Source organism: Bufo bufo, chromosome 4 (genome assembly GCF_905171765.1).
Source record: "Bufo bufo chromosome 4, aBufBuf1.1, whole genome shotgun sequence".
In the NCBI taxonomy this organism is placed as follows: domain Eukaryota; kingdom Metazoa; phylum Chordata; class Amphibia; order Anura; family Bufonidae; genus Bufo; species Bufo bufo.
In genome coordinates, this window is record NC_053392.1 from 339,574,991 (window position 1) to 339,599,648 (window position 24,658).

General features: G+C 42.6%; 1 protein-coding gene across 1 annotated transcript in view; it reads right to left on the reverse strand.

The window, feature by feature from the left end:
- Positions 1–24,658, reverse strand: part of REV3L (REV3 like, DNA directed polymerase zeta catalytic subunit) — a 209,996-nt gene that overhangs the window by 10,635 nt on the left and 174,703 nt on the right. Inside the window, exons 22-27 of the mRNA XM_040428881.1 lie at positions 22,102–22,243; positions 20,615–20,859; positions 20,200–20,308; positions 7,224–7,430; positions 4,103–4,212; positions 1,216–1,330 (exon numbers count right to left, since the gene is read on the reverse strand). Coding sequence (XP_040284815.1) covers positions 1,216–1,330; positions 4,103–4,212; positions 7,224–7,430; positions 20,200–20,308; positions 20,615–20,859; positions 22,102–22,243 — 928 coding nt within the window. The remainder of the gene's footprint in view (positions 1–1,215; positions 1,331–4,102; positions 4,213–7,223; positions 7,431–20,199; positions 20,309–20,614; positions 20,860–22,101; positions 22,244–24,658) is intronic.

Consider the following 24,658-nt stretch of genomic DNA (forward strand, 5'->3'; position numbering starts at 1 on the left):
GTACCAGAGGAGCTTCTTTTATTGAAAAATCCATAATACCATACCATATTTTTCGCCCCATAAGACTCACCCCCCCCACACACACAAAAGTGGGGGGGGGGGGGGGGAAAATGCCCCTGCGTCTTATGGGGCGAATACTAATGAGGGCTTCCATTATGGAAGCGCTCATTAGTACAGGAGGACCAGGAATCAGTGAAGGCTCTGTACTAACTGTTTCCTGGCCCTCGGCTGTCAGCTGTGCACAGCGTGAGGGTGCTCTGTGACTTCACGCTGTGCGCACCAGTTTACAGCACAGCCGGTGGCAGGATGAAGAGGATCACACTGGAGGAGAGGAGCGGCGGAGTCCGGAGCAGGAAAGGTAAGTGCTTTTTTATATTATTCCATAGGAGCCTGATATAAGGCTTCTGTTGGCTGATATTACATGGCTGGGGGCTGGTGAGAGGCAATAGGGCTGATATAACTCTGCTGGGGGCTGGTGACAGGCAATGGGGGCTGATATAACGCTGTTGGGGGCTGGTGAGAGGCAATAGGGGCTGATATAAGGCTGCTGGAGGCTAATGAGAAGCAATGGGGGGGTTAAAGGGAGGCTGCTGGGGGCTAGTGAGAGGCATGAGGGCTGTTATGAGGCTGCTGGGGGCTGATGAGAGGCAATGGTGGCTGGAGAGAGGCATATGGGGGGCTGATGAGTGGCATGGGGTTCTTACCTGAGGTCTGATTGGGGGTCATTCACATTGGGGTCTGAGCTGAGGTCTTATGAACATTGGGAGTCTTATTGGGGCTGTCAGCTGAGGTCCGATTAAGAAAAAAAATATTTTTCAATAGACCTTTGGTCAGACCCCCGATCTTATTGTCCTCCTCTAAAGTGAAAAATACGGTTGTCCATAGGCCAAGAAGTCTAACATCCCCCCATGGATCAATAGCGGTCTTATATCTAATGTAGAATCCCAACAACCATATAAACCTATTTCCAGCATCCATCATGGTTCAGCTGGTTGACATTGGAAAGAGGGCGACACAACTTGATGACTGCTCAAAATGGAACCTCTTTCCTTCATAGGGCAACATCCTGGCATAATCAATTATCACTGCTGTGGAGTTCTTGCTCTTTATCCTCCTTTTCTATATACCTATTGCACTTATTTAAAGTAAACCTTCTGGTGAATTTTCTATTATGACCCAAGTAAATAATGCATTTTTATTCTCATAATACAATACCTTTTCAAACTTTAGCTTCACTGGCTTTGGGTTTGTGGCAGTGACCGCTTCAGCAATTTCTTGCCCTATTTTGAAGGACTGTTCCTTTGTTGCCCCTTTCAGGAGCACAAACATACTACAAAATATAAGGATAATATACAATATAAATGGTTATCGGAAGGCAGCATTTGCCACAATTATGTGTACAGTCTGTGATAATATACCCTCAGTAAGAAAAGCTTGTTACCTCAAGTTGAATATTCTTGAGTTAATATCTGCGAATAATGCTATAATTCTTCTATAAAATTATTCTATGATATCTCTGCTGAGGTCATGAGACGGACCCTCACAGATGGACATCCACAAATAAATGGGTTTGTTTGCTCATCCGTTCTAACATATGAAAATGTCAGTCTGATGCAAATCGGTATTGAACGCATCTGGCAGCTCAACAAGTGCAAGTACCCGTTATGAGGAATCTTTACCTCACACTTCTAACCAACCTATACAGAATGCGTTTCCAGTGCTATGTAAATCATGTTTATTTTACAATGGAAAGCTCTGCAACTTCTATTATACTGTGTTTTAATTCTTTACCACTGTTAAGAATTGATTAATACCGTTCATTATCATGCATTTCTCTTTGCATGCTGTCTAGTCCTGTCAATCAAAAGGAAGGGGGAAGTGTGCAGAGCACAGGGGGTGTTATAAAGCAGTGCTCCAAGGATTCAGCCCTGACTCCTGGTGCTCCAATTGCTCATTTGCATATGAATAAAAACACAGATTTCTGATTTAATAGGGTTGATCCTGGTTGACAGAGCCTCTTTAAATTGGCAACGACTTGTGTTCCCTGTGTAATAACAATTCTGAAGCATCTTTTCTTATGGCTATATTGTGCCATTACTGAACTATTCCTACTTGACGTTTATGAATGAATTACTAGCTGTTTGCAATGAAGATCCACATAGGTGGTACCAGATGGTGGTCTGTGGCACACCGGCAACACCGTTTGGATAGTGTCGGACTATACAGAGATATGCCCTAAATTAGAAACACACTTTTAGTGAAAACTGGTAGCAATTCATCCATAACTTCTAGCAGGAATAACTTTCTTATTTTTCATTGATATGGCTATATGAGACCTTTTTTACTGCAGGAGAAAGTGTATTACGTATCAGGGTTGCTTAGGGGTAGATATAGATTACTGCGTAATTCACATATGTTTGCATTGCGAATGTACAAAAAAGCTATTTTGGACTTTTTTTTATTTTATATGTTACACCATTCATATTTCACACAGAATAACCGGTTAAACTAATACCTCAGGTTATTAAATCTTAGGTTTCAATTTTTTGTGTGCACACTAATATATATGTGATACTAAATAATGGCTGTTTTAAGACATTTTTACCCATTAACAAATTACAATTCAGTGATTACCAATTGGTGAATTGATCAAAGGGAGGCATCCCCTTTGATCATAGAGTGGTCATGGACAACAGGAACAAAGGGTTAACAAAGCTGGGATCTGAGATTTGTCCAATCCCAATTGGGAAGAAAGGGGGCACCAGGGCAAGATAAAAGTCTGAGCTGTCTCTACCTCAAAGAGGATTTACTAGACTGGATACAAGCGCAAACCCCTTTGTCTGTGAGAAGTACTGGGTCTTTCAGGGTCTGACCGTAAAACCTCCTTGAGGTGACCAACCAAAGTTGCATTGAAATGGAGTCTTCTAGAATGGTGGTCTTCTCATTGAAGATGACCAGTATACATAGTATATGGTGCAACTGAAAATCTTTCACAAGAAATCTGGTCTGGATAGAGGGTGGTCTTCTCAAAGTGGTGGTCTTTTGGAGAGATTTCTCAGTATGTGGAAAACAGTAAGGAATTAAAACGCAGAGACCAAGCTATAGGAGGCCACAGTTTTCTGAAAAATGTGACTGTAGACTGCTGTGCTGCTATGATTTATGGCGAAAAGAATACTTTTGGCATTTATTGAGGTTGCTCACTGAAGTAGCAATTTGTGAAAGATTCACCGAGTTCATCGAGAGTGCTAACAGAGTTGCCAATGTGAATGTAATTTAATAAGAGAAAGGAAGTTTCTGCTCAGTATACCGTAAACATTATGTTTGTAGGTCATGAACTGACAGTAAACCTAGGCCATGCCATCACCGCAAAGCAGTCACAAACAAGCCAAGAAAGATGCAGCAGGAGCAAGCATCAAGCTACAATACAGAGAATGTGTCTTCTGTAACGCACACTAGGGCAGATTTATCAAAACTGGTGGAAAGTCAAACTGGCTTAGTTGACCATAGCAGCGAATCGGATTCCCCCTTCTTTCTACTGTGGAGGTACCAGAATCTCGTTTCTTTTAGCAAACTGTGAAACAATACGTAGAAGAGAAGTAAAGGAGTTATCAAAAGATTTTATAAAATTTTGCAGGTGCAAGTGAAAAATAAAGAAAAAGAAAAAAAAACTTAGTCACTGTTAAAAAGTTCCATGCCACCACCTTGTCCATCATTCTGACCCCCCGCTGGGCCCGCAACAGTCATGCGACACTGAAGCGAATACTGGCCATAGCGGTAATGTGCTGTTCATACACATGTGATTGCTAAGGCCAGTGACTGGCTGTGATGAACGTGATGTTATCAGTGGCATGGGACCAGTGGGTTATTTTAAAGGCAAGTAAGCATTTTTTTGTTTGTTTGTCTGTTTCAAATTCTACACTGCCCATGCTACCTGCATAATTTTTTTAATTCTTGTATAACCGCTTTAAGCAACATGCTAGGAAATCATATTTCATTACTTGTGCAACTCCCATTACAGAAGGTCATACTGACATGGTGAAGAGCCACACATCTTCGACAAATCAGCTTTAAAATAAATGCACAACAGAATGAATTTTATTACCTGTCGGTGTCACCATACACAACTCTGGCTCCCCACTTCTTTGTGTCATTCACAAGTTTTATAGCACGCTCCAAGGTCTCTCTGGCTTTATGGATAATACTGTCTCCAATCTAGAAAACAGATACAATACAAGTCACCCTCACTACTGTAGCATTTGCCCAGAGTCAGGTATTAATGTAAGGCTACTTTTACACTCGCATTTAGGGGGATCAGTCATGAATCTGTATAAACGGATCCGTTACAATAATACAACCGCAAGCATCCGTCATCAGTTTGTATTATCTGTAACATAGCCAAGACGGATCTGTCATGAACTCCACTGAAAGTCAATGGGAGACGGATCCGTTTTCTATTGTGCAAGATTGTGTCAGAGAAAACGGATCCGTCCCCATTGACTTACATTGTGTGCCAGGACTCAGTTTGTGCCAGGCTCAGTTTCGTCAAGAGGACAGCAAAATGCTGCAGGCAGCGTTTTGGTGTCCACCTCCAGAGCAGAATGGAGACTGATCGGAGGCAAACTAATGCATTCTGAGAGGATCCTTATCCATTCAGAATGCATTAGGGCAAAACTGATCCGTTTTGGACCGCTTGTGGACAACACTAATCGAGTGCAGAAATGTCAAATACATAAAGCCTTCTCGAAAATGTGAAGTCATAAAAAAAAAACTCCTACAGGTTAAAAACGTCTCAATTTCTATTGACTTTACATATCTGTCATTCTCTGCAAAATCACTTGGTGGATGCACTCGCGGATAACAGATAACCAATTTGGAGCTAATGTACATTTAATGCATATTAGTTCTATTTATTAGCGCCATTTCAATTTTTTTTCTTAAGATGATGTGCATAAATCTCACAAGTTACTGGCTAGTAGTGATATTATTCAAGACAAAAAAATCCCTTTAATATTACTTTTACAGAGTATACCGTAATGGATAAATAACCTAATTTTGCAATTTTTACCACTTAAAAGCATTTTTTTCAATGGATAAAAAGCATATTTTTTTTATTGGAATTTTTTGTATTGCTATACTAACATTCACCAGCAGGCTGCGCCAAAGAGGCCCAGCCTGCTTGGAAACTCTGGAGGCAGGCTTGGAGCCTTCACTAGGCCCCAGCCTGCCTGCACTGACATGAGCTCTCTCATTTGCGTGGTACTGATGGAAGATAGAGGAGGTCAGCTCCATCTGTAACCGCTTACATGTGGCTGGCGCCATTGCCCACGGCATGTAAGGGGTTCACAGCCTAGATCGGCACTACTGAGGGCCCGCGCCGTCAGAGCAGGAGCGCAGCTCTCATGTGAGAGTCAAGCCCCCTCTCTCTGCTGCGGGTGAGACCCGTGCAGTGCTTAGACTGAGCCATCGTAAAAAGATGCATTGGTGGTCACTAAGGTGTTCAAAATAAAAATGTTCTGAGTCTATGAATGCAGCAACACAAAAACAGATTTTGTAAAAACAATTTTTTTTAAAATTGTACAAGTAGTATAACTTAATAAAAACTACATCATAATCTCACTGACCCATCATATTACTAATGGCACACAGTGAATGCCTTACAAAGAAATAAAAATAATAATAATAATAATAATAATAAAGTTGCAGTTTTTTTATGCCCCCCCCAAAAAAATACCATTTATTTAACACACTATTTGTACAACAAAATGGCAAAAAATTAAAAAAATTAAAAAAAAATGACGCGTCCTGCAAAATTCAAGTTCTCATATAGCTAAATTGCTGGAAAAAAGTGAAAGGGGTTGCCCAGGCAGCCCCCCTGATGTTGGCATCGGAGCAGCTCATGCTCAGATGCGCTCCCTTGCCCTGCGCTAGATCACGCAGGGCACGGGCTCTTTTGTTTACAATAACACACTGCCTGGCTGAAGCTTCCACCCGGCAGTGTGTTCGGTGACGTCACCAGCTCTGATGGGCGTGCTTTAGCGCTGTCCTAGCCGTTTTACTGGCTAGGGCAGCGCTAAAGCCCGCCCATTAGTGCTGGTGACTACACCGGGCTTCCTGGCAGCCCCGTTGAGAGCCCCGTACGTCACCGGAACTCTTGGAAATGCCTTTGCCCTGCGCGATTTAGCACAGGGCAAAGGAGAGCATCGGAGCATGAACTGCTCTTATGCTCGTCATGGGGGCTGCTGGGGGGAAAATGGAGGTATGTCCGGGTTCAGCTCTGAACCCGGACAACCCCTTTAACAAAAAAAAAAAAAAAAAGTGACCACTGGAACCCATTTTAATGCACTTCATTCACCTGAGTTGTGTGCCAACTATATTTACTTCAAACATGATTTCAAAATCTACAATAAAAAAAATACAATACAATCCAATTGCAATGTAAAGGGGATTTTCCACAATATAAACCTGTCCACAGGATGGGGGATAATTATCTGATTGGTTTGGATTTAACAAATTGGACTAGAACAGAGGTTCTCCATTGATTCTTTATAAGATTAATGGAGATAGCAAAGTACAGCTCTGGGCTATTTCTGGCAGTCCTATAGAGAGTGTATGGAGTAAAAGCACCTCACTCCTGTGGGTAGAAATTAGTATTGTGGGAAAACCCCACAAAGCGTAGATATATTTAAATCAATAAGATTCGTAGGGAATAAGGCTGTCTGTAATGGTTCCTTTACACAGGACGACGATCTAGCAGATTGTAGGGAAGGAAGCGTTCCCCACAATCTGCTGATCACTAGCGGAGGAGACGGATGCATTTACATACACCAATCTCATCCAGAGTATGGAGAGGAGTGATCGCTAATGCCATCGCTCTTCCCTATACTATCTTGTTGTTTCTCAGCACAATCTGACTCTGGGGATAATCTTTTGTGCTGCACAAAAGATACAATCAGCCGATGAACTAGCGTTTTGCTCTTTCATCTGGCAATCGGCAGTGCATTTAAACCGCCAGATCATCACTTACAACGCTGGTTACGATGATCTGTTCAATTGTCAGCCTGTTGTAAAGGGCCCTTTAGAAATACAGTGCTCATTTCCCAAGATTACAGGTAGATTTGTTATGTGTTATCTCATTTATGGGCATGAAAAAAATGGCCCAGAGCAGAAGACATTTCACATAAATGAAGGTATATGCTGCAATGCATGTGTCACTATCTTCGTACCTCTACGCAGGGCATTCTCCCAGAGAAGCTAGCAGCAGTATAGCCAAACGTGACATTGGCAATTAATTTCAATCCCAGTTGCCGAGCATCAAGCAGACGTGTAAGGCTTCTGTCTTCTTTATATTGTTTCATGGACTGTTTTACCATTATTCTGGTATTTAAAATCTCTTCAAGCATTCTTGGCAGTACACCCTTTCTGACCGGGGCCTAAATTAAGAGGAAAAAGTTTCACAATGAAATAATTTGCTGGACATAAGATAATACCCACAAGGATGTAAGCAGAAATTTGAATCCAGAAATATGCATAGGATGGAAAGATATAGTGCTGGATATATAGCATCAACTCATATACCATTAAAATTCTGATATTCCATTATGGGCACTGAATTACAGGAAAGCCACCTATAGGTGGCACTAGAGAGATAGTTCTTGTCCTGGAAAATAGCTTTTTTTGCATGACTCCTCTCAGAGATCATTGCTGTAAAAACTAACTAAGGCTACCTTCACACTAGCGTTTTTACTGGATCCGGCAGGGTTCAGCAAAAACGCTTCCGTTACTGATAATATAAACATCTGCATCTGTTATGAACTGATCCAGTTGTATTATCTTTAACATTGCCAAGACGGATCCGTCATGAACACCACTGAAAGTCAATGGAGGACGGATCAGCTTTCTATTGTGTCAGAGAAAACGGATCTGTCCCCATTGACTTGGGGGGGACATTGGGGGTCATGCCGGATCAGTCTTGCTCCGCATCCCAGGACGTAAAGCAAACTACAAAATGTTGCTGTTTGCTCTCCGGTCTGGGAACGCAACTAAACGGAACGGAGACAAAACTGAAGCATTTTTTTCCGGTATTGAACCCCTATGACGGATCTCAATACCGGAAAACTAAAACGCTAGTGAGAAAGTAGCCTAACTATCAGCTGCATCTCCACAGGGAGTTTCACTACCTTCCAGGGCCGTTCATATTAAATTAATTTAGACAACCTTAGATGCCATGTTTTCATAAATAATTATGACTCAACAAAGGAATTACCATATTTTTTGCTCTATAAGATGCACCTTTTCCCCCAAAAGTAAAGGGAAAATGGCAGGGTGTCTTATAAAGTGAGGGAACGGGGAGTGGTGAGCATAGCACTGCTATTGCTGTTATTACTCACCGCTCACTCTTCTCCTCCGGGCGACGTTCTGTACTGTGCCCTGAAAACATACAGCTTCAGGACATACAGTGCCTTGCAAAAGTATTCACCCCCCTTGACTTTTTTTTTCATATTTTGTTACATTACAGCCTTAAGGTCAAAGTTTTTTTAATCTGAATTTCATGTGATGGATCAGAACATAATAGTCTAAGTTGGTGAAGTGAAATGAGAAAAATATATAAATAAAACTATTGTTTAGAAATAGAAAACAGAAAATTGGCATGTGCGTGTGTATTCACCCCTGTTGTTAGGAAGTCCATAAAAAGCTCTGGTGCAACTAATTACCTTCAGAAGTCACATAATTAGTGACATAATGTCCGCCTGTATGCAATCTAAGTGTCACATGATCTGTTATTACATATACACACCTTTTTTGAAAGGCCCCAGAGGCTGCAACACCTTAGGCTGCATTCACACGTCCGTGGTGTGTTGCGGACCCGCAAATTGCGGGTCCGCAACACACCAGCCCGGCACCCCCATTGAAATGCCTATTCTTGTCCGCAAGCTGTGGACAAGAATAGGACATGCTCTATCTTTTTGCGGAGCTGCGGACCCAAAATCGGGGCCGCGCTCCGCAATTGCGGCTGCAGACAGCACACTGTGTGCTGTCCGCATCCATTCCGTCCCCATAGAGAATGAATGGGTCCACACCCATTCCGCAAAATTGCGGAAAGGATGCGGACCCATTTTGCGGACGTGTGAATGGAGCCTAAGCAAGAGGCATCACTAATCAAACACTGCCATGAAGACCAAGGAACTCTCCAAACAAGTAAGGGACAATGTTGTTGAGAAGTAAAAGTCAGGGTTAGGTTATGAAAAAATATTCAAATCTTTGATGATCCCCAGGAGCACCATCAAATCTATCATAACCAAATGGAAAGAACATGGCACAACAGCAAACCTGCCAAGAGACGGCCACCCACAAAACTCACGGACCGAGCAAGGAGGGCATTAATCAGAGAGGCAGCACAGAGACCTAAGCTAACCCTGGAGGAGCTGCAGAGTTCCACAGCAGAGACTGGAGTATCTGTACATAGGATGACAATAAGTCGTACGCTTCATAGAGTTGGGCTTTATGGCATAGTGGCCAGAAGAAAGCCATTACTTTCAGCTAAAAACAAAAAGGCACGTTGTGAGTTTGTGAATAGGCATGTGGGAGACTCCCAAAATGTATGGAGGAAGATGCTCTGGTCTGATGAGACAAAAAAATTAAACTTTTCGGCCATCAAAGAAAACACTATGTCTGGCGCAAACCCAACACATCACATCACCCAAAGAACACCATCCCCACAGTTAGACATGGTGGTGGCAGCATCATGCTGTGGGGTGTTTTTCAGCAGCCGGGACTGGGAAACTGGTCAGAGTTTAGGGAAAGATGGATGGTGCTAAATACAGGGATGTTCTTGAGCAAAAGCTGTACCACTCTGTGCGTGATTTGAGGCTAGAACGGAGGTTCACCTTCCAGCAGGACAATGACCCCAAACACATTGCTAAAGCAACACTTGAGTGGTTTAAGGGGAAACATGTAAATGTGTTGGAATGGCCTAGTCGAAGCCCAGATCTCAATCCAATAGAAAATCTGTGGTCAGACTTAAAGATTGCTGTTCACAAGTGCAAACCATCCAACTTGAAAGAGCTGGAGCAGTTTTGCAAGGAGGAATGGGCAAAAATCCCAGTGGCAAGATGTGGCAAGCTCAAAGAGACTTATCCAAAGCAACTTGGAGCTGTGATTGCTGCAAAAGGTGGCTCTACAAAGTATTGACTTTAGGGGGTGAATAGTTATGCATATTGACTTTTTCTGTTATTTTGTTCTATTCGTTGTTTGCTTCACAATAAAAAAAAAAAACATCTTCAAAATTGTGGGCATGTTCTGTAAATTAAATGATGCAAATCCGGGGGGCGTGGCCTGACCGTCGATGTAGACAGACGCGTGGCGCGGAGCTCCTGGACATACTCCTGAAATTTATCTTCTGCCTGTCTCCTACCTGACTTTATTGGGGACCGATACAGCTCAGAAGCCTCCCCAGACGTTGGACACCTATCTGGAGGCACCATGACCCGCCAAAAGTCTAAGGAGAAGGAGGTTAATGAGAGCGGCATAGATACGCCGAACAAACAAAATGGCGCCGCGCACGCTGCAAAACTCTCCGAAGTGGCGGCGACGCTGGGGAAGTTTGCCCGCACCTCGACAGCTGCAGCTAGTGCTCCGTTGCTCTATGCTGGTCTGTCCGGCGAGCCGCAGGGAGCAGAGAGTTCGGAAGCGGCCTCATATGCCTCAGATCTACAAATGAAGGTGGGCCCAGAGTTGCTACTAGAGACTGCACTCATAGCCGAACCTACTATAGCAGATGTGTATAGAATGGTGGTGCAGTGTAGTACAGCTCTCACATCCCTTAATACTAATGTGGGGAGCCTCAAAGAAGAGGTACTGCTGATAAGACAAGATATGCGGCAGTTTAAGGAGCGAATTGGAGAGTTGGAGGGTTGTATGAGTGAGATGGAAGACCATCTGCCACCCGTTAAGAGGGACTTACAACGTGTCATACATAATGTCTCCCTGCTCATATCAAAGTCAGACGACTTGGAAAACCGTCTGAGACGGAACAATGTGCGATTTATTGGAATTCCAGAATGCACTGAGGGTTCAGACCCCGTATCGTTTATGGAAAAATGGCTTGTGGACACTATTGGGAAAGAAAAATTGTCCCCGCTCTTTGCAATTGAACGAGCGCATCGGGTACCGTTTCGCCCACCACCACCAGGGGCGCCTCCGAGACCTCTCTTGAACAAAGTTTTACATTACAGAGACCGGGACGCCATCCTTAGAGCGGCCAGGAACTGCCCAGATATACAAATCAACAGTAACTGAGTTCTGTTGTTCCCGGACTTTTCTGCGGAAATACAAAAACGGAGAGCGAGATTTTTGGAGGTTAAAAAGCGGTTGAGATCCATGCAATGGCCATACTCCATGTTGTACACGGCTAAACTTCGGGTGGTGGCGAATGGATCCACACATATATTTGAAGATCCTGCGGAGGCCTGTCAATGCCCATGAGAAAGATCGGCGTGGCAACAACACCTGAAGGAACGGTGAAATTATTGGCGGAACTGTTCTATAATTACAGTTTTTCTTAGGATATTATCCTTTATTATGCGTTATGGTTCTCTGGAACTATTGCTATCTAAAGAGGCGCGGGGGGGGGGGGGGGGGGTTTGTATGTTGATTTTTCTTTTTGTACTTATAGCATTATAAGTGTTGCCATGCTGTTAGGATGGGAGATTAGGTGAAATAACCCATTTGTACATCCAGGATGCAGCGCTTATGTTAACTACATAACCGTTTCGTCACGTTTGTTTATATCGTTAGTTTCTAACGGTTAGGTTCACTTTGCTTATCTCTTGTGTACCCCAGTTTGGTTCACAATACGAAACATGTCTACGATGGTTATGGGAATGTTGGGATGAGGGGTTAATGGAGTAGGATATATTTCTCTTCCTATTGTTATTGGGAGATTCCTCCGGGGTGATCGGCACTGGCTTCTATATATTCACATGTGGCACCATGATGTATTCCGTTAAAGTTCTTGCATGGAATGTGAGAGGGATGTCGCAGGCAGCTAAACGGTCTGCTATTTTTCATACCCTGCAGGATTTACAACCAGCTATTATATGTTTGTCCAAGACCCATTTAACCCCTGATAAGACGCGCCTGATTCATAAAGCATGGATGGGTTGTGAGTTTCACTCTACCTACTCCACGCATGCCCGAGGTGTCAGTATTTCAGTACATAGATCTATTCCATTTATAGCTCAGGAATCATATATTGATATCGACGGTAGATTTGTATGTGTAGACTGCCAGATTTTTCAATTCCGGCTTATTCTAATGGCCGTATAGGTTCCCCCTCCATACTCGGCTGAAATTATGAAGACTGTTATTGCTTTCACTTCCAAATTCCCATCAGTCCCTATACTTATTGTGGGAGACTTTAACATGTATCTTGACGGCTCTAGATAAATTTCACACTGGATCAGGGGCACACATTAATGCCCCTACTTCTCTGGCAAAACTGCTGGAGGAAGTAGATCTATGTGACATTTGGAGAACCATGCATCCTGGACAGCGTCAATATTTATGTTACTCTCCTTCTTACAACTCCTTATCCAGAATAGATTTAGCAATTGGATCCTCAGCCTTGGTGGCTCTGACAAAAGAGATTTCATATCTACCTCGCAGTATATCAGACCATTCTCCACTATTGATTACATTGGTAATGGGAAGGCAACTGCATACAACTCGGCCTATTTGGCGTTTGAACCCATTCTGGCTCACGTTAGTGGATACCGGAAGTGAAATCTCTGGGGCCATTGCTGATTATTTAGCTATTAATGTAGGCTCTGCATCTGTGGCAATAGTTTGGGACGCCCTAAAGGCGTATGTTAGGGGGTTATATATTAAACATATTAGTGTAAGGAAATCTAAGAGCCGAGATCTGTTTAGGGAGCTCTCAGATAGAGTTATTCATTTAGAAGCTAAATATGTAAATCAGCCCACATCGATTAACGAGGCAAATTGGAAGGAAGCCCAAAATCTATTGAAAGAACACGTACAAACTAAGGCTGAGGACAAGCGTCTTTTTGCAGCTCAGAGATACTTTGCTGAAGGGGAAAGTGCGGGCCATTTATTGGCTACCGTGATTAAGGCACAATCTGGCCCTTCTAGTATAGCCTCAATTAGAGAGTCTGGGGGACAATTGGCAACAGGAGATGAAAATATTCTGAGAGAGTTTTATGCTCATTTTAGGGAGGTATACAGGTCCAGACTGGCCACCACTGCATCCGATAGATCCAATTATTTGGCAGGGATAGATATGCCAGTCTTATCAGAGGAGAATAGGCTGCTCCTGGATGAAGATATATCTTTGGAGGAACTAGAAGTGGCGCTGAAATCTATTCCTAATGATAAGGCGCCGGGTGGGGATGGCCTACCTAGCGAATTCTATAAAAAACATGGGGAGCTGTTACTTCAGCAGCTTCTAATGGTCTTTAAAGATGCCCTTAGGGAGGGTAAATTGCCTTGCTCCATGAGAAAATCGATCGTAGTAGTGCTGCCCAAACCAGGCAAGGACCCCACTCTTGTAGACTCCTATAGACCCATCTCGCTCCTGACAGTGGATGTAAAACTTCTTGCTAAAGTCTTGGCCAATCGGCTACTTAAGGTTATTCAAACTATTATCCATGATGATCAATCTGGATTTATGCCTGGAAAATCCACAGCTCTGAATCTCAGGCGGTTATTTTTGAATCTTCAGCTTGAGGGGAGAGATAGACAGGATAGTGGAGCTGCGGTCGTCTCACTCAACGCTGCCAAAGCCTTTGACAGCGTCAAGTGGGAATATCTCTGGGCGGTTATGAATAGGATGGGCTTTGGCTCGGGATTTCATAGTTGGGTTAAGCTTCTATATTGTGAGCCTAGGGCTAGAATTAGAGTGAACGGTCAGCTGTCGCCTGCATTGGCTCTGGAGAGAGGGACGAGGCAAGGTTGCCCATTGTCCCCCCTCTTGTTCGCATTGGCAATAGAGCCGTTAGCATGTCTCCTAAAATCCACACCATTGGTAAGGGGGTTCGTGAGGGGTACCATGGAAGAACGCGTATCTCTCTATGCGGACGATATGTTAATTTATGTAGGTAATTTAGCTCACTCCCTGGACTCTATAATCTCCATAATTTTGGAGTTTGGTGGCCAGTCTGGACTTCTCATAAACTGGGATAAATCTGTGATCCTCCCAATATCTCCGCACTTACAAGCTTCTGATGCCAATTCCTCTGAGCTCAAAGTAGTATATTCCTTTAAGTACCTTGGGGTGGTAGTGTCGATGAACCCCGGTAAATATATTTCTAATAACTTATTGCCTTTGATAGAGAAGTTCAAAAATAAGGTTGCCACCTGGCACAGGTTACCATTATCGTTGGTAGGGAGAGGTAACCTATTGAAGAGGATTCTGATGCCCCAGTTGTTATATATTTTGCACAACTCCCCTGTGTGGATTCCTACACATTATTTTTACAAGATTCAACAGCTGTTTCGGTTTTTTCTCTGGAAAAATAATAGAGGTAGGATCAAATATGAGACCTTACAGAGAAATAAGAATGCGGGTGGTTTGGCACTACCTAATCCTATGTTATACTTTTTGTCTGATCAATCACAACATTTCAAGGGCTGGGATGTGATGGGTGAAATGGGAAGGAGTGGTCAGTTGATGGGGTGGGTATCGGGTAGGTCTCCCTCATTAGCAGCCATAGAGGGAGAAGTAAAAGGAGAAGCTGGGCGTATTCCAACTTTACAACTTATGAGAAGGGTTTGGGTTAAGGCAAAGAACATTTTAGGAATAACGAACTGAACTGGTTGGCTTAAATGGGTATTCACAGTGGGAAAATAAAGGGATTTGGAATCTAGGCCATATCTACTCAAATAGGGTCCTAAAGCAGTACCAGTAGTTATGTTCTGAATTTAGCTTACCTTCCACACAGTTCTATAGGTATCTGCAGCTCAGGCATGCTTTGGAAGCTCAGTCTAAAATAGCTACGGTGATGTTCGTATCTAATCAGATGCTAAACGCAGCGGTTAATGCAGGATCGGTAAAGGGAGCGATTTCCACAGTGTATCTGGCCTTGTTAGAAGACTTTCTAAAAAAAATATCCTCTCAAAATTAGACATCACTGGGAAAGAGATGTGGGTAGTATTACAGATGCGCAATGGGAGGAGGTATTAGACCTCACCTCAAATTTATCCCTCAGTGAGGCGGCGCAGCTATCCCATCTATATTTAATCCATAGAGTCTATAAGACCCCAGTGTTTCTATTTAAAGTTGGCTGTAGAGACAGTCCCGGAATGTCCTAAATGTAGGAATGCTGAGGCAGACCTGTTCCATATGCTATGGGCATGTCCCTCATTGACAACATATTGGAAGGCAGTGATGCACCTAGTAAAAAAGGTGTATAGTGCCCATTTTGCTCTTGACCCTAAGTTGTGCTTATTGGGTATAATACCAGAGGATAATTTACAATCAGTAATAGCCACTGGAATAAATAGAATGTTGTACCAAGCACGGAAAACGTTAGCGGCAAAATGGTTACAATCGATACCTCCAGATATATCGGAGTATGTAAGTAGATTGAATATGGTAGTTCGTCTGGAAAGGGGAGTATACCAAAAAAGAAATAATCCATCTAAATTTGAGGCGATATGGGGAGCCTGGATCGATAATTCTGGATGTTGTAGTCCTTGGTTGGCGCTCACAAGAGGATTATTGCGCTCCGTGTAAATGCACTGATTGAGGAGGATAGGTATGGGCTAGGAATAAGAGCGGGGGGAGGTTACTGTGGATATTGCTAGAGCGGTGTATATGTCAAAATTATTAGCATACCAACCAAAATGGAGTTATGGTACAGCTTACAGTCTGTATGGATGCTTGCTTGGGATGTACTGTGTTTATATGCGCAAATGGGAAACAGTGCTGCGTGATGGTTTACAATTGAGGTTTGTGGTGCCGACACCCCGGGGCATGAGATAAAAATAAGATCCTATTATTAGTGGAGGGCCCTGTGCTATTTACGGTACGCATCTCTAATTCTCATAGGAGGAATCTTATTGGGATTATTATCACTCTGTCCTGTTCTGGTAGTGATGGGGGGAGGGGGGGGGGGGGGGGGTTATTTGCTGTTGGGAGTTTTTATTGACCGGTTTATGTGTCGAGGGGGGTGAATACTTCTGCAAGGCACTGTAGTGCACATACACGCACACACTTTGACCTAATGGTAAGCTGATTATTATTTTTTTTTTTATCTTAGGTCTGATGAAGACTGGGAGTCTGATCTGAGGTCTGATTAACCACCTCAGCCCCCCTAGCTTAAACACCCTTAATGACCAGTGCACTTTTTAGAATTCTGCACTACACTACTTTCACCGTTTATTGCTCGGTCATGCAACTTACCACCCAAAAGAATTTTACCTCCTTTTCTTCTCACTAATAGAGCTTTCATTTGGTGGTATTTCATTGCTGCTGACATTTTTAAATTTTTTTGCTATTAATCGAAATTTAACGATTTTTTTGCAAAAAAATGACATTTTTAACTTTCAGTTGTAAATTTTTTTTAAAAAAACGACATCCATATATAAATTTTTCTCTAAATTTATTGTTCTACATGTCTTTGATAAAAAAAAATGTTTGGGTAAAAAAAAATGGTTTGGGTAAAAGTTATAGCGTTTACAAACTATGGTACAAAAATGTGAATTTCCGCTTTTTGAAGCAGCTCTGACTTTCTGAGCACCTGTCATGTTTCCTGAGGTTCTACAATGGCCAGACAGTAGAAAAACCCCACAAATGACCCTATTTCGGAAAGTAGACACCCTAAGGTATTCGCTGATGGGCATAGTGAGTTCATAGAACTTTTTATTTTTTGTCACAAGTTAGCGGAAAATTATGATTTTTTTTTTTTTTTCCTTACAAAGTCTCATATTCCACTAACTTGTGACAAAAAATAAAAAAACTTCCATGAACTCACTATGCCCATCACGAAATACCTTGGGGTGAAAAGTAGTTTGAAATCAAAATGTGTAAAAAATGACCTGTGAAATCCTAAAGGTGCTCTTTGGAATGTGGGCCCCTTTGCCCACCTAGGCTGCAAAAAAGTGTCACACATCTGGTATCGCCGTACTCAGGAGAAGTTGGGCAATGTGTTTTGGGGTGTCATTTTACATATATCCAAGCTAAGTGAGATGAATATCTTGGTCAAATGCCAACTTTGTATAAAAAAAATGGGAAAAGTTGTCTTTTGCCGAGATATTTATCTCACCCAGCATGGGTATATGTAAAATGATACCCCAAAACACATTGCCCAACTTCTCCTGAGTACGGCGATACCAGATGTGTGACACTTTTTTGCAGCCTATGTGGGCAAAGGGGCCCACATTCCAAAGAGCACCTTTAGGATTTCACAGGTCATTTTTTACACATTTTGATTTCAAACTACTTACCACACATTAGGGCCCCTAGAATGCCAGGGCAGTATAACTACCCCACAAGTGACCCCATTTTGGAAAGAAGACACCCCAAGGTATTTTGTGATGGGCATAGTGAGTTCATGGAAGTTTTTATTTTTTGTCACAAGTTAGTGGAATATGAGACTTTGTAAGAAAAAAAAAAAGAAAAAAGAAAAATCATCATTTTCCGCTAACTTGTAACAAAAAATAAAAAATTCTAGGAACTCGCCATGCCCCTCACGGAATACCTTGGGGTGTCTTCTTTCCAAAATGGGGTCACTTGTGGGGTAGTTATACTGCCCTGGCATTTTAGGGGCCCTAATGCGTGAGAAGTAGTTTGAAATCAAAATCTGTAAAAAATGCCCTGTGAAATCCGAAAGGTGCTCTTTGGAATGTGGGCCCCTTTGCCCACCTAGGCTGCAAAAAAGTGTCACACATCTGGTATCGCCGTACTCAGGAGAAGTTGGGCAATGTGTTTTGGGGTGTCTTTTTACATATACCCATGCTGGGTGAGAGAAATCTCTTGGCAAAATACAACTTTTCCCATTTTTTTATACAAAGCTGGCATTTGACCAAGATATTTATCTCACCCAGCATGGGTATATGTAAAATGACACCCCAAAACACATTGCCCAACTTCTCCTGAGTACGGCGATACCAGATGTGTGACACTTTTTTGCAGCCTAGATGCGCAAAGGGGCCCAAATTCCTTTTATGAGGGCATTTTTAGACATTTGGAACCCAGACTTCTTCTCACGCTTTAGGGCCCCTAAAAAATTTTTTTGGGCACAAGTTAGCGGAAATGGATTTTTTTTTGTATTTTCTCACAAAGTCTCCCTTTCCGCTAACTTGGGACAAAATTTCAATCTTTCATGGACTCAATATGCCCCTCACGGAATACCTTGGGGTGTCTTCTTTCCGAAATGGGGTCACATGTGGGGTATTTATACTGCCCTGGCATTTTAGGGGCCCTAAAGCGTGAGAAGAAGTCTGGAATATAAATGTCTAAAATGTCGTAAAAATTTTACGCATTTGGATTCCGTGAGGGGTATGGTGAGTTCATGTGAGATTTTATTTTTTGACACAAGTTAGTGGAATATGAGACTTTGTAAAAAAAAAAAAAAAAAAAAAAAGAAAAAAAAAATCCGCTAACTTGGGCCAAAAAAATGTCTGAATGGAGCCTTACAGGGGGGTGATCAATGACAGGGGGGTGATCAGGGAGTCTATATGGGGTGATCACCCCCCTGTCATTGATCAACCCCCTGTAAGGCTCCATTCAGACGTCCGTATGTGTTTTGTGGATCCGATCCATGTATCCGTGGATCTGTAAAAAACATACGGACGTCTGAATGGAGCCTTACAGGGGGGTGATCAATGACAGGGGGGTGATCAGGGAGTCTATATGGGGTGATCACCCCCCTGTCATTGATCACTTCCCTGTAAGGCTCCATTCAGATGTCCGTATGTGTTTTGCGGATCCGATCCATGTATCCGTAAAAAACATACGGACGTCTGAATGGAGCCTTACAGGGGGCTGATCAATGACAGGGGGGTGATCAATGACAGGGGGGTGATCAGGGAGTCTATATGGGGTGATCACCCCCCTGTCATTGATCAACCCCCTGTAAGGCTCCATTCAGACGTCCGTATGTGTTTTGTGGATCCGATCCATGTATCCGTGGATCTGTAAAAAACATACGGACGTCTGAATGGAGCCTTACAGGGGGGTGATCAATGACAGGGGGGTGATCAGGGAGTCTATATGGGGTGATCACCCCCCTGTCATTGATCACTTCCCTGTAAGGCTCCATTCAGATGTCCGTATGTGTTTTGCGGATCCGATCCATGTATCCGTAAAAAACATACGGACGTCTGAATGGAGCCTTACAGGGGGCTGATCAATGACAGGGGGGTGATCAATGACAGGGGGGTGATCAGGGAGTCTATATGGGGTGATCACCCCCCTGTCATTGATCACCCCCGTGTAAGGCTCCATTCAGACGTCCGTATGTGTTTTGCGGATCCGATCCATGTATCCGTGGATCCGTAAAAAACATACGGACGTCTGAATGGAGCCTTACAGGGGGGTGATCAATGACAGGGGGGTGATCAGGGAGTCTATATGGGGTGATCAGGGGTTAATAAGGGGTTAATAAGTGACGGGGGGGGGGGTGTAGTGTAGTGTGGTGCTACTTATTACTGAGCTGCCTGTGTCCTCTCGTGGTCGATCCAAGCAAAAGGGACCACCAGAGGAACAGGTAGCAGGTATATTAGACGCTGTTATCAAAACAGCGTCTAATATACCTGTTAGGGGTTAAAAAAAATCGCATCTCCAGCCTGCCAGCGAACGATCGCCGCTGGCAGGCTGGAGATCCACTCGCTTACCTTCTGATCCTGTGAACGTGCGCGCCTGTGTGCGCGCGTTCACAGGAAATCTCGCGTCTCGCGAGATGACGCGTATATGCGTGACTGTGCCTGGAGCTGCCGCCTCCGGAATGCGATCCTGCGTTAGGCGGTCCGGAGGCGGTTAACATTGGTGGTCTGATCTCTGGTCTTTTGAAAAATATTTTTTTCTTACTTTTCTCCTCTAAAACCTAGTTGCGTCTTATGGTCAGGTGCATCTTATAGAGAGAAAAATACCATAGCTGTGTCAGTTCAACCAAATTTCATTTGCATTATTAAACACAGAATAACTAACCAGAGCAATTTTCGCAAGGCCAATCTTCTTACCTTAACAAATGCAACTCCATTGGGCGATATTGTAATGTCATGCCGTAGCTGGTACAAAAGGTCTGGAGGAACATGCAAAGACGTGCAGCCAAATTTTAATTCTTCACACCTAGAAATAAAGTAACAATATGAAATTATGGCATAAACTGTGGTTACAGATAAGATAATAAACGGGTCAATACAAATGATAGCAACTGGTATGTACGGAATAAAACAAACAAACAGAAGGTGTTGATAGTCTTTATGTTGTAAAGGTTCACAAAACACCCTACAATGGCACAATAAATATACTTAGAGCTGGACTAATACATTGAAATAGTCTACTGTTGTTGTGTCTTCTATGCATCCCCTCCTCCTGTATCTACTTATAACTCATGTTACAAACCTACTTAGTAAAAACAATGATGGTTCTTACATTCCCAGGTTCTCTATGTTCCCCAGACAAGTTGAGTAGCAGTAGTTATATGCAATCACTATGGAGGGGTACAAGGACTGAAAATCTAGCACCAATATTGAATTGCTGTAGAATTTGGATTCTGGCTCCATCACAAGTGGTATGCACTGTGGGGCTCTCATCTGAGCTCGCTGCTGGACACTTGGAGTTACTGGGATATAATTCATCGGTTTTGCAATGCGGAGCATCATTGATTCAACTCGGTACTGTGCAAACAAAAAGTGAAAAAAAATATCTTTACTTTTGTCATGTAATCCTTTTAAACTGAAATGCAAAGCTGTAGAAATCTTTTGAAATGTTGCACACGAATAAGCTGAAATTGTAAACCCCTTCACCACCATCATGGCAGCCTATATCCCACAATTCACTAAACCTATGATCATGGTTGTTTTGTCCTGTTTATTAAAGAGGACCTTTATGAAGTTATGAATGAATTGCTAGCAGTCTGCAGTAAGGGTACAGAGGGGAGGTAACCAGTTGGGGGTTTGTACCTGCACAGTCTGCCTCTATCCACACCCCGCAACTGGTTACCTCCCCTCTGTACCCTAACTGAAGGCTAATAGCAATTCATTCATAACTTCTAGTAGGAATAATAAAGGAATGGCACAACAGAGCCATAAGAATAGATGTTCCAGAATTGTTATTACATGGGGAATGCATGAAGCTATTAAAACAGACATGTCAGGAGTTGTTAAAGGTCCTCTTTAAACTTATATTGGTCGGGCTAATTAGTGACTGACAGCCTCCCCCTGTTATGTACAGATATAATTGCTTATCACTAAGCAGGACTGTCAACTGCACCAAGTATAAAAGGAGCAGAGATTTAAATACTGTAAGGCCTCTTGCACACTAATGTGTGCTCCCCGTGGCCATGCTGCGGCCTGCAAATTGCGGGCCACAATACACGAACACCAACCGTGGGGCAGCCACAGCGGATCGCGGACCCATTCACTTTAATGGGTCCGCGATCCGCCCATTCCACAAAAAGCTAGGACATGTTCTATCTTTTTGCGGAACGGAAGTATGGGACGAAACCCCATGGAAAAACTCCGTAGTGCTTCCGTAGGGTTCCGTTCCATGCTTCCGTTCCGCATCTCTGGATTTGCGGACCCATTCAAGTGAATGGGTCCGCATCCGTGATGCGGAATGCCCACGGAACGGTGCCCGTGTATTGCGGATCCGCAATACGGCCACAGAGCGCACACGTTCGTGTGAAAGAGGCCTTAAGTGAAATACAAATTATACTGAATGTTCTATAAAAATATATAACAATCTGTTTAGTCCTTTTTCTCTATAATATAGACTGTACTGAATTTTCACAGTGACAGGTTCCCCTTTAAGTGGTGGGTTATTTATTAGTAACCAATGGCAAGCTACTGTAACATCAGCAGTAAATGCACTACAACACTACAATCTCTCCTGTCACCCACTGCTACGGTTTACTTTACCTGTGATCCTCTAGTTAGGACATGCAAAAACTGTATCCCAAAAAGTCTTGCTAGTTCACTAGTTCTCCCAATCAAATCTAACTGTTTGAGTAACTGTAGTGTTCCATGCACCCTGCTCATGTAGTGGTCAATCATCCGCCATCTGTAAAAAGAGACAAAGAAGAAGGATTATCCATCTATTTTATCTAATCCATCTATTTTATCTAATCTATCCCATTTTATCTAATCTATCCTATCTTATCTAATCTATCTATATCTATTTTATCAAATCTATATCTATTTTATCTAATCTATCTATATCTATTTTATCTAATCTATCTATATCTACAGGGAGTGCAGAATTATTAGGCAAATTAGTATTTTGACCACATCATCCTCTTTATGCATGTTGTCTTACTCCAAGCTGTATAGGCTCGAAAGCCTACTACCAATTAAGCATATTAGGTGATGTGCATCTCTGTAATGAGAAGGGGTGTGGTCTAATGACATCAACACCCTATATTAGGTGTGCATAATTATTAGGCAACTTCCTTTCCTTTGGCAAAATGGGTCAAAAGAAGGACTTGACAGGCTCAGAAAAGTCTAAAATAGTGAGATATCTTGCAGAGGGATGCAGCACTCTTAAAATTGCAAAGCTTCTGAAGCGTGATCATCGAACAATCAAGCGTTTCATTCAAAATAGTCAACAGGGTCGCAAGAAGCGTGTGGAAAAACCAAGGTGCAAAATAACTGCCCATGAACTGAGAAAAGTCAAGCGTGCAGCTGCCAAGATGCCACTTGCCACCAGTTTGGCCATATTTCAGAGCTGCAACATCACTGGAGTGCCCAAAAGCACAAGGTGTGCAATACTCAGAGACATGGCCAAGGTAAGAAAGGCTGAAAGACAACCACCACTGAACAAGACACACAAGCTGAAACGTCAAGACTGGGCCAAGAAATATCTCAAGACTGATTTTTCTAAGGTTTTATGGACTGATGAAATGAGAGTGAGTCTTGATGGGCCAGATGGATGGGCCCGTGGCTGGATTGGTAAAGGGCAGAGAGCTCCAGTCCGACTAAGACGCCAGCAAGGTGGAGGTGGAGTACTGGTTTGGGCTGGTATCATCAAAGATGAGCTTGTGGGACCTTTTTGGGTTGAGGATGGAGTCAAGCTCAACTCCCAGTCCTACTGCCAGTTTCTGGAAGACACCTTCTTCAAGCAGTGGTACAGGAAGAAGTCTGCATCCTTCAAGAAAAACATGATTTTCATGCAGGACAATGCTCCATCACACGCGTCCAAGTACTCCACAGCGTGGCTGGCAAGAAAGGGTATAAAAGAAGAAAATCTAATGACATGGCCTCCTTGTTCACCTGATCTGAACCCCATTGAGAACCTGTGGTCCATCATCAAATGTGAGCTTTACAAGGAGGGAAAACAGTACACCTCTCTGAACAGTGTCTGGGAGGCTGTGGTTGCTGCTGCACGCAATGTTGATGGTGAACAGATCAAAACACTGACAGAATCCATGGATGGCAGGCTTTTGCGTGTCCTTGCAAAGAAAGGTGGCTATATTGGTCACTGATTTGTTTTTGTTTTGTTTTTGAATGTCAGAAATGTATATTTGTGAATGTTGAGATGTTATATTGGTTTCACTGGTAAAAATAAATAATTGAAATGGGAATATATTTGTTTTTTGTTAAGTTGCCTAATAATTATGCACAGTAATAGTCACCTGCACACACAGATGTCCCCCTAAAATAGCTAAAACTAAAAACAAACTAAAAACTACTTCCAAAAATATTCAGCTTTGATATTAATGAGTTTTTTGGGTTCATTGAGAACATGGTTGTTGTTCAATAATAAAATTAATCCTCAAAAATACAATTTGCCTAATAATTCTGCACTCCCTGTATTTTATCTAATCTATCTATATCTATTTTATCTAATCTATATCTATTTTATCTAATCTATATCTATTTTATCTAATCTATATCTATTTTATCTAATCTATCTATCTATCTATCTATCTATCTATCTATCTATTTTATAAACCAAGAGTGTGTCGTGGATGGAGCTGGAAACTGCAGTGCTGTTCCCATTCACTTCAAAAGGAGCCACGCTGCATTAACAAGCTCTGTCCACTACACACAATGGACAGAGCTGTAATTCCAGTGCCGGAGCTACTGCACAACTGCTGATTGGCAGGGGTGTTGGTTGTTGGACATTGATGGCCTATCTCACCAATATAAAAGGTCTGGAAAATCAGTTTAAATTTTATTATAAAACTATCCTAAAAGCCTTCAAATTTAAAAAGACCATCTTTTTATGAACTAAAAGGCCCAATGATGGATAAAACAATGAAACCTCATAACCAGGATAATGCTAAACCATACATAACATTTTATTTCTTTCGAAAATTGGCAAAATGGGTTAAAAAAAAGACTAAAAGCATTATTACTCACCTCACCAATCCCCTGCCTCTGCGATTCTTACCACTTCATGGTCCCATCTCGGCACACAGGAAAAAGGCCCACCAGGTGTCTCACCATTGCAGCCAGTGATTGGCAGAGTGGGTGG